This window comes from Curcuma longa, chromosome 20 (genome assembly GCF_044706935.1).
Source record: "Curcuma longa cultivar G26 ecotype Majalengka, Jawa Barat chromosome 20, ITB_CL_G26_1.1, whole genome shotgun sequence".
NCBI classification, from domain to species: domain Eukaryota; kingdom Viridiplantae; phylum Streptophyta; class Magnoliopsida; order Zingiberales; family Zingiberaceae; genus Curcuma; species Curcuma longa.
Window position 1 is genome coordinate 7,832,978 of NC_133880.1, and position 10,517 is coordinate 7,843,494.

The 10,517-nt window shown below is 35.5% G+C and overlaps 1 protein-coding gene across 1 annotated transcript; it reads left to right on the forward strand.

Annotated features, from left to right (window-relative positions):
- The first annotated feature begins 4,766 nt into the window (after window positions 1-4,766).
- LOC141813819 (uncharacterized) lies at window positions 4,767-9,164 on the forward strand. Its single transcript, XM_074701806.1, has 7 exons — window positions 4,767-4,844; window positions 4,960-5,179; window positions 5,277-5,342; window positions 5,959-6,033; window positions 8,340-8,469; window positions 8,569-8,694; window positions 8,895-9,164. The coding sequence occupies exons 2-7, from the start codon at window positions 5,004-5,006 to the stop codon at window positions 9,036-9,038; spliced, it is 717 nt and encodes a 238-aa protein (XP_074557907.1). The 5' UTR covers window positions 4,767-4,844; window positions 4,960-5,003; the 3' UTR covers window positions 9,039-9,164.
- The last annotated feature ends 1,353 nt before the right edge of the window (window positions 9,165-10,517 follow it).

Consider the following 10,517-nt stretch of genomic DNA (forward strand, 5'->3'; position numbering starts at 1 on the left):
TGAATGTTGCTCATTTTTTGTTTCCTTAAATTATCTTTCGTTGATGTTTTTTGCATTTGAGGTTGATGGCAAACTTTACTCTATAAGTTGCTCTTCTTCTTATATCATGTTAGTGCTCCAATTCCAATTATTGTCATCAAGAAAGTTTACATCACAATAAATTTTTTCTCCTTTGGATCATAAAGTTTGTAGGTATGGGATCTAGTGTCATAGTTTGATGAAGATCCATAGAATACTCTTATCATTGAATTTGCTTTGCCTTTAATCTAGAATACATTTGAAAACTTTCAAGTGCACTGGCCTTGCATTTGCTCCATGCTTCTTGTGGAATCTGCTTTTCCAAGTTCTTTGAAGGCATCTCTTGAACAAATAGACTGCAATTGATGGCATCGATCCAAAATTAAATTCTTGTTTGTCATGTACTTGATTTTTAATATGTTTCCAACCATGTTGAGTATGGTTTGGTTCTTCGTTTAAGTGACTCCATTTGTTGAGGAGAGTACAGTGTTGTCTGCAAAAAAAGGTCAAATTTCTTAGATGTCAATTCTCCTCCACGATCTAATCACATCACCTTGATAGTATAACAATTCTAGTTTTCAACCAATGTGATAAACATTAGAAAATCCAACAACCTCTAAATGAGGTTGGAGTAATTGGCTAACATATGCTCAGTGTAGATCAATTGAAGTTACTCCTTAGCTTAGTTAAAAGACACCTTCTAAAAGACTTTTCCTTGAATGTTTAACAAAATCACATTCCTCACAAATCTTGTTAGGAGCATCATCATATGGTGCAAGCAAGCCTCTTACCATCTTCTTGCTTGACAAAAGCATTAAACAACAACAACAAAAAACAAAAGTTCAAAGTTTATATGCCCAAACCTAAGAGGTAATGCCAAGAGTCATCATCCATGCAACACCTTAAATATTTAGCAACAAAATGAGTGATTTTCAGGACAAATGTATATATATATTTTCATTATAAGTACTTGTGCAATCAACATATTTTCCTTTCTTAAAGATAAACCTCTATCTTTTATTTGCATATCATATCCTCTCTCTCCAAGAGTTGGTTAATATTAGAAATGTTTGTTTCTAAGTTGGGCACATAACAAATACTATGAAGAATTATTGGCTAATTTAGAAATGTTTGACGATACTCTGGATTAAAGCAACCTAGAGTCAAAGTAATAGGAAGAATAGAAAGAGAGGATGAGTGGAATTGCATTTTAAAAACTTATATGTACAAAAAAATTATACAACTAAACTAAACTGAGCACTGTTAATGGTTGTCCTTTGATGATAATGATTATACATCTGATAGGATTCTTTTATATATAATTGTCCTATACATGATGAGACTTCTTATAACTATTCTGTACATGATAAACATGTATCTTATAGCTATCCTGTATGTGATAGCATAGTTTTAGAAAGAGAGAATGAGTGGAATTGCATTTTAAAAACTTATATGTACAAAAAAAAATTATACAACTAAACTAAACTGAGCACTATTAATGGTTGTCCTTTGATGATAATGACTATACATATTGATAAGATTCTTTTATATATAATTATCCTACACATGATGAGACTTCTTATAGCTGTTCTGTACATGATAAACTTTCTTATAGCTATCCTGTATGTGATAGCATAGTTTTAGAAAGAGAGAATGAGTGGAATTGCATTTTAAAAACTTATATGTACAAAAAAATTTATACAACTAAACTAAATTAAACGCTGTTAATGGTTGTCCTTTGATAATCATGACTATACATATTGATAGGATTCTTTTATAATTGTCTTACACATGATGAGACTTCTTATAGCTGTTCTGTACACGATAAACTTTCTTATAGCTATCCTATATATATGTGATAACATAGTTTTCCTATGCTTGTAGTTGCTTCTCATGTATAGGTTTTTAAATTTTTTTTTACAACATTCTACCTGGAGTTTGGCTTGTCAACATCCACAGAACTAGACTTGCTAAGGATGTTCTCTAACTGCTGCGAAATGGCCCCCTTCGTAAAGCTATCAGGCAATTGCTCATCCTTCCTTAAATATGAAGTCTCGACAAGCTTGTCTTGAATCTTTTCTGTAATAAAATGACAATAGACTTCAATATACTTTGTTCTTTCATATAATACTAGATTTTAAGTAACATGATTTGTTGTTTGATTGTGGCAGTAGAACTTCATTGAGTTTGTAATTTCAAATCCTGAATCTTAAGACTAATGCTTTAATCAAATTAACTGGATAGCATTTACTTAATTTACTAAATAGCTCAAAGGATGGCAGATTTTTTTCTCTGTTCATTAACGAGGTTCTCGAGGGGTTGAGTTGGTTAAGGCATATAATAACCTTTAACCAAATCCACTAGCAAGGTTCTCACAGGTGTCAAGTTAGTGAAATGATTTATCAGATGGCTCCAAGAGATTTAGTATATTAACACTAGGTTTTATCCTGTTCGCTAAATAGGTGCTTGAAAGGTTTGAGTTAGTTAGGGCGCATATTTGTCTTCGACCTATTTACATCAGAATTTAGTTGATCCTAGCCATTGACCCCATCAATAAATAGGTTTCTAAGAGGGTCGAGTTGCTAAACATATTCCATCTAGCAACTTCATATGGTAAAGCTTCTTGTTGCCAAATCTTGGGATCATGTAGCATTTAGTCTGTGGAGAATCATCATGATGACCCAAATAGTACATGAATTACAATTTTACATCGTATCCCTACCCTATGTTATAGAACAAAAGGGTTTTGATTAAAGTGGACCAAATCTCATCATTAAACTTGGCCAATCCTAACCAAGTATCAAAATGCAACTTAATTACATATATTATATATCCAAGTTCTAAAACACTTGGAAACATAACTGGTTGCTTATTGTCCATTTCCTTTTTGCATGTGAGGATAATATAATCTCTAGAAGTCAACAATTCTACCGTAGTAAAAGATGAAATCTATAGTTTCAAATGATCGATCCCATGACTATCTATAGAAAATAAATCATATTTCCTTGACTTCATAAATTCGAATCTTAGCACTGTAATAAAATTAAGCCAACATTCAACGCTACGATGACAGATCTCCATTTGGACTCCACCAAGCAATCAAACCCAAATAAATCCATTTGGACTGTAAAAAACGCAGTACCTGATTCAGTAGCTATCATTTGCGGCTGTCGCCGTAACGCTCGCCCCTAGAACAAACAGCCCAGATTCATCTGTGCCTTCACAGGACGCCCGTGATTCCTCAGGAGGAGTCAATAAGTGACCCTATTTGGTTCAAAATATAATTGTTAATCACCTTCTAGAAGCGCATGCGGGAGCCTCCCTCGCCACGTGATGGATGTAACACGCAGTGCGCATGTCCGTTGGAAGAGCCACTTTGCGCCTCTCATCGGATCAACGTCCACTCCTTCCATCCTGCAGCAGATGCGTCTCACGCATGAGGAAAATATGCAAACGATCGCACCTAAAACTTCTGCGTTTTTGAGCCCCATCGCAACCACCGTTTTCCACCCTTTTTGAAGTAAGCTCGTCGGTGGATCGGAGCAAGCGCTGCATCGCAATGTCCGGAGCCCTAATCTGCCTCTCCAGTGTCGGCGGCGCGGCGATCCGGCCGAGAGCGGTGGTATCGGCGGCCGCCGGAAGGAGGGCTAGGAGCCCGCACGAGGTGCTCAGGGTGCGGGAGACGGCGACAGCGGCGGAGACCAGGGGGCGTACCGGTCCATGGCGAAGCGGTTCCACCCGGACTTGCTGGCCGGACGGGGAGCCGACGACTTCATCGAGATCCAGCGGGCGTACGAGGCGCTGTCGGACCCGGCGGCGAAGGGGCCATGCCGCGCCTCGATGCGGTGGCGGCGGAGGGAGGCGGTCGTTCCTGGTGCAGAGCTGCTCCGTTGGAGGAGGTGGGAGACGGACCAGTGCTGGTAGTGGTAGAAGGCGCATTCCACTCGCCGCTGGATTTTCTCTCCAGTTCTCGGTGTAGGAGGAGCGTTCTGAGATCTGACCATTCTTTCCTTTCTTAAATCTGCCTCTATTTTTCTGTATAAATAAACGCAATTGTTTAAGGATGAAATAAGTGGAAATGATCGATGATTTCAGGTTTCAACACTTATTTGTAGGATCAATCTATTTAGTAGATTTAATCACTAGTATAATTTGTTATGATTTTTATTTTTTTCTAAAGTGTCTTATCAATATTTAGGTGATAATTTTAAAAATTAGGGGAAAAAATTTAAAAATTCTTTAACATTAATTAAAATAGATGCTAGAGGAGAGCCTTTTAAAATTTATCCATCTATCTTTACATTAAAATTAAAGAATTTAAGTTCGTTTGATTTTTTTAAAAAAAAAATTGTTGTCAACAAAATTGAAAAAAAATTAAGATGACTTAACCAAGAAGTTTTAAAAAAATATAAATCATGAAATAAGTAAAAAAAATGTATGAATTTTTCTCATTATAAAGTTTCTTATAAATAAATTATATTAATTACAATGACTAATTTTAGGTTCATGAGAAAATTTTACTTTCCAATTCCATGTACAATTACTAACTCTTTTGAGATATGATTATTTAATAAGAATGGATTGATAATATTTATAAAAAATGTCAGGGATAAATTTAATAATATTTTACATAAGTCTAAAGTAAAATGATAATAATAAAATTACAGGTATGATTTAAAACATTAGTTAAAAGCATGGTGTGAAATGAAAAATTCTCCAAAAAAGTGTACACCTGTGCAACGTTATAACAAAAACCTAATTTCATCGTCCTTCCGATGTCACTCTAGCAGTCTCCTCGCGCGGTCTCGCCTAAAGCTCCATTTGTGGTAAGCTTCTAGCTCTTCTCCTCTGGTTTTCTTTTCCTTCACAGGATTTCTGTTTATGATCATTGCTCAGTTAGGCGAGATCTTGGCGTTTATGCTCTTACCTGCTTAATCTCAGGGTTTTATCGAGGGTTTTGCAAGGAAGAACTTGGCCGCAGTGAGATGCAGAGATCCGTCGTTCTGCTACTTCGACGATCTAGATGGTTCTCATCCTCCGCAACCGGTGGCGTGGTCGGGAGCACTAGCTCGGAGAAGATTGTCGCCTCCGTTCTTTTTGAACGCCTTCCGGTTGTCATTCCCAAAATCGAACCCATTGTCTACGCTTTCCAGGAATTCTCGTAAGTCTAGATCTTTGTTACTTTACTGCCTTGGTTGATGAATATCGTAAACTCGATGGAAATAGCTGGAGTGGGTTGAATGTGATACGTCTTGTAGGTTCCGATGGAGGCAGCAATATCGTCGGAAATACCCAGATGAGTTCTTGTCGAGGGGGGATACAAGGTAAAACGTATTTCATTTTGGCGATCTGATTTCTCCGATTGAATTCAAGTTGTTTCGTTCTCTTGAGCTTGTTTTCACTTTGGCAATGCTTGTCCTGAATTCTAACAATTTGAAAGTTTGAGTAGTTATGCAGTATAATTATCAATAATACGTGATTTAGAATTCTTCAGTACTATATTTTCTTTTCATATGTTTTCCCAACTGGCTTGTTTGCATGTTAGACTTCAAATTGTCTTATTTGAAAGGATCTGAGAACTGGACTGTCTTTCTTAAACTGTTGAGTAGACTTTGTTGGACCTTTTTTTTTAATCGTATTATTATTTTTCTTAGTAGGAATGGAAACAGCTGTGATCTGTGTGTTCTTAGCTTATGATGTTATTAGTCTCCATGCTACATGTCTAGATTTCTAGAGTCTAGACAACCAATCTTCAGCAAAGAAATAACTACAGCAATACTATACAGATTAGCAATAGATCAATGAGTATCACTTCGGTTCAGAAGTCAATTTACTGTATTTCCTTGCAAAATTAGCTATATAGGAAATTTAGTTAGAATAAAAATTCGTCTTCCTAATGTACTTATATATGTTTCATGGTAATTGTTATTGCCTTAATAGGGGCAAAGGTGATTATAAGATTGACTATGTACCTGCACCAAGGATCACAGAAGCTGACAAGAATAATGACAAGAGGTAAACATGGACTTGGTTTTCCCTCACTTTGCTTGACCTGATACGTAATTGTTGGTGGTTGTTTGATTGTCTTGCTTTCACTGTGTTCCCATTTTTGTTGTCTGCAACATTTGAATTCCATAGTTAGAGTAGTTAGAGCCATTCCTACTCTTGATGCTCAAAAAGTGATTTTGATGTTTGTTCCTTGAATGCCAACTATTTGGTACTAATAAAGTGGTGATAAAATGACCTTGATGCTTTATTTTTAACATTTTATAAGTTTAATTTTTTAAAGTTTCTTCTGTATATTCAACTTCACTATCTTGAACAAGCTTAGCTTGAGAATTGTTTTGTGTGGCTTGTCCTGTTCCATCTCTTTTCAAGTGACCTTTTGCTCCAATTTGGTTTGCATATTCCATTAGATTACTTGTTGCTCCTCATTCCTGATGTTGTGTGGCTTCTTGCTCACTATGCTCTCCTCTAAGCAACCTATAGTGATGTCACACCCTTCTTGTTCACTTCTTAGATGTCTTCTTGACAAGTTTTGGATATTTCTCTCCCTTGTATCATCCCCTGAATATATACTTGTCCTGATGATCGTTGTTTTTCTTCATAATGCCTTTGTTCATATCCTATTGGTAATTATCCAGGAACAAGTGCTTTCGTTCCATATTCATTGCCTATATCCCAACCATAGAATCTATATTTTTTTGTAGCTCCTTCATCAACAAGATGACTCAAACTCAATGATAGATCTCCTTGACTGCTAGTCTTCTACCATTTGTGTACTAATCGAGGAGTATTTGCAATTCCTTCAATTCTAGGCATCTCAGAATAGACTTTTCATGTCCATGGCATCCTTGGTTTATGAGCCATTTCTGGTGCTTATATGATCTATGCTTCTGGGTCAAAATTTGGGCTGTAGATTCTAGTTCTTCTAAGCATATGTTTGGTAAGCTTTTCTTTGACTTTACACTATTATCTCATCCTACTTGTTCCACTGTAGTAGCTAAGCCTTCAGATCAACAAAGAGCATTGGTTAGGCCACTTCTATTCCATCTTTACCATTTTCTGAAGTCCTCTATTACTTGAGTTTTGTCACACCCTGAACGGTCTTTTCCCAAGGAAAATACACCCATGTGCCACATGACAATTTTAATTGCTTTATTTCATAACATATTTTCTTTGGATCTATATGCAAGACCAAACTCATTAATTTGCTGAATTACTCAATAACCTCTCCTATAGTCTCAAAGGTTGTGTCAGTTTACAGTGGCTACATATTCATTTGCTTTTGTGACTAACTCCTCTCCAGATACATGGTTGCCTAAGGTATTATAGCTTGTAGAATTTACAAAAGATAGTTCCTAATTGTTAAGCTCTATAGTTTTAAGTGTGAATCCTTTCAGTTAGGTAACACTTTTGATCCTTGTTCCTTGTTTGAGTCTCAAAACATGTTTTGTTTGTCCATTATGAATTCTGGGATCCTTGCCATCTCTGTGAGCTTCAATTTTAGGTATTTTGTTACCTTCATGGTTGATCAGTCAGCATGATTTAGCCTTTTAAATGAAAAATGGTCAATTTTGCTCTATGCACCTCAATAAAACAGAAAGAAAGACTAGGCATTTAGGTATTTAGTTGAGATCTTATGAACTTTATTGCTTCATATGTTCCCCTGCAATTTATAGATGACAATTTTCATATCATATTATCCTAGAAATGGCATGCTTCTTCGATTCTTCATGGTCAAGTTTCTTTCTATATTGTCTTTATTTATGATGTACCATGCAGTTTTCCTACTTAAATGCACTTGCTTTATTCATCTTTTTGTCCTTAGGCAATGATAATCAAGTATATCAAGTATGCCAAGTGCATATTTCTTGGGTATTCTAAGTTGTCAAAGGAATATTTTTGCCATTCTCCCAAGTAACAATGAGCTTTTGTTTAAGCTGACGTGACATGTGTTAGGTTTACTTTTTTCATCGTCTTGTCTACCACTCAAAGCAATAGCTACGATCCTTTCTATGCCTACTTGATTGTCTATCTCACTATCTTTTTCTATCGACAATTGATACTTGAGACCCGACCACTACATACGTATTATTGGTGAACATACTCTAAGTCTATTGCGACCACTGCTTGAGACTTCTGCCCTACCAAACCCTTCTTGCTTCTCAGTTTGTTTTCTACCTGCAAGTTAATTACACTGTCAGGTGCAGATTGTGAGACTGTCCTCTTTGGATGATGACCCCACTGTATTATGGCTTGTTTTTTACCTTTTCACTTAATGATCACATATGTTTTATCCTGATGTGTTTCTTTGTTAGGTCACTGCAAAGAGCACTTGACAGAAGACTTTATCTTCTCTTATATGGTAGCTCGTATGGAGCCCCTGACGAGACACCTGTTTGGCATTTTCCAGAGAAAGTTTATGAAAACGAAGAAACTCTGCGTTTGGTATATCTTTGTTGGCAACAATGCTACTACATGTAGCCTTATCACGTGTGTTTCTTTCTGAACAATATCATTTTGAAGTTCTACATAATTGGTTTGCAGTGTGCAGAAGCAGCATTAAAATCTGTACTTGGAGGGCTTAGTCATACATATTTTGTGGGCAATGCTCCAATGGCACATATGGCTGTGGAACCAAAAGATGACGAACCTGAAATTCCATCTTTCAAGGTAGACGTCAGTAATTGTGATGAATGTTTTGGAATTTAGTATCCATATTGCAACTCTTTGAAACGAACATTTAACTATTATCAATTTTACCGGTAGTATTTTGCTTGAGTTAATTATGAATTAGGCTAATTTGAATGTCATGCGACATTTAAGCCTCTTATCTCGATTATTTTACCAAACTTTCTTTTTTCTTGACACAGAGATTCTTTTTTAAATCTCAAGTTATCGGCACAAGTAAACTTCATATTGGAAACTGCAAAGATTTCGTCTGGGTGAACAAGGATGAGTTAATCGAGCACTTTCCCGAGCATTCCTCCTTTTTTAACAAGATGATTATTAGTTGAACCTGTCTTTATATATGGATATTAGACATGCAGTTGACTTCATAGATCCCAATATTTATTTTTGGTTTAGATGCATGCATACTGTTTTTCAATTTTATGAAGGTTGCTCTACATTATTGGGGCTGACTGATTATGGTCGCCTTGGATTGCAGTTGTACACAAGTTAGAACAATAAAACCGCCCTGTGCGTGATCGTTTTATTTCCTAAGAATGGATTGTTTTCTTTTCGTTTTAACTTTTTTATAAAAATTTTATATTTCTGCAGATTTAAATTATAGTAGGGATAAAGTTTAAAAATATCAATTCAAAAGTGATTGTGAGGCAGTCATCCTTACAGTGAGTTCCCAAATGTGATTGTGAGGTCTGATTCGCCACAATAAAAAAATATTAATATTTGATGACCGTGGGTAAAATATACTATGAGTTATTTTATTTATCTTTAACTCCTAAATTATAAAGACTTTGTACATCAGAAGTCACTGCTGAACATATTATTTGACATGTAAATCATCAACAAAAGAGGATTTAATGTGTCATCCATCAGATACAGAGGTATAGAAAAATTTTGATAGAACATATCTTGAATTTACGAAGGAAACTCGGATGGAATACGATTAGGTGTCTGTGCTGATGGATTTGCTTTATTTGACAAATCAGGAAGAAATTATTCTTGTTGGCAAGTTATATTAACTCCGTATAATCTTCCACCTAGGATGTGTATGAAAACATCGTATATGTTTTTAATATTGATTGTGTCTGATCCGTAAAATTTGAAAAAGTTAATTGATGTTTATATACAATCGCTGATTGCAGAGCTGAAATAATATGGGATGATGGTTTTCCTACATATGATGTTCATACTAATCAGATATTTGTAATGAAGGCGACACTGGTTTGGACGATAAATGACTTTCCGACTTATGACATATTATCAGGCTGGAATACCACTGAAATTTTAGGATGCCCAATATGTATGAAGAGATCAAAATCATTCAGAATGAAACATGGGAGGAAGCCGAGTTATTTTGATTGTCATAAATAATTTTTACCATCAAATCATAAATTCAGAAGGAATAAAGAATAATTCACTAAAAATAGAGTTAAAAGAACATTTCCACCATTGAGATTAACATGTCAACAGATTTGGTACAGAGTCCATAACTTTCCATTTATTATTGAAGATCCATATGGTAGAACTTATGAATATAGAAGCACACATAAATGGACTAATTGAAGAAGTTTCTAATTTGAATATCATTATTTTACAAAGGGACGAAGAAATAAGAGAAATGCATCGACAACAGAATTTTATCATGCGACATTTGTAATTAGGCTCCACTCTGAGTCAGTTTCCTCCTGGTTCCGGTGATGACGATGATGATGAGGATTCTTCATAAGCTTAGTTGTGTATCATTTTGATTTTTCTCACAATTAGTATTGTTTTAAATTTTTTTCTATTTATAAATATTTTATTTTTTT

Excerpts from the sequence above, each read along its gene's own strand:
- LOC141813819 (XM_074701806.1), top strand. The coding sequence starts at position 5,004 with ATGCAGAGATCCGTCGTTCTGCTACTTCGACGATCTAGATGGTTCTCA. Across the intron at positions 5,180-5,276 it reads TACGCTTTCCAGGAATTCTC|GTTCCGATGGAGGCAGCAAT; the intron begins GTAAGTCTAGAT and ends TACGTCTTGTAG. Across the intron at positions 5,343-5,958 it reads TTGTCGAGGGGGGATACAAG|GGGCAAAGGTGATTATAAGA; the intron begins GTAAAACGTATT and ends TTGCCTTAATAG.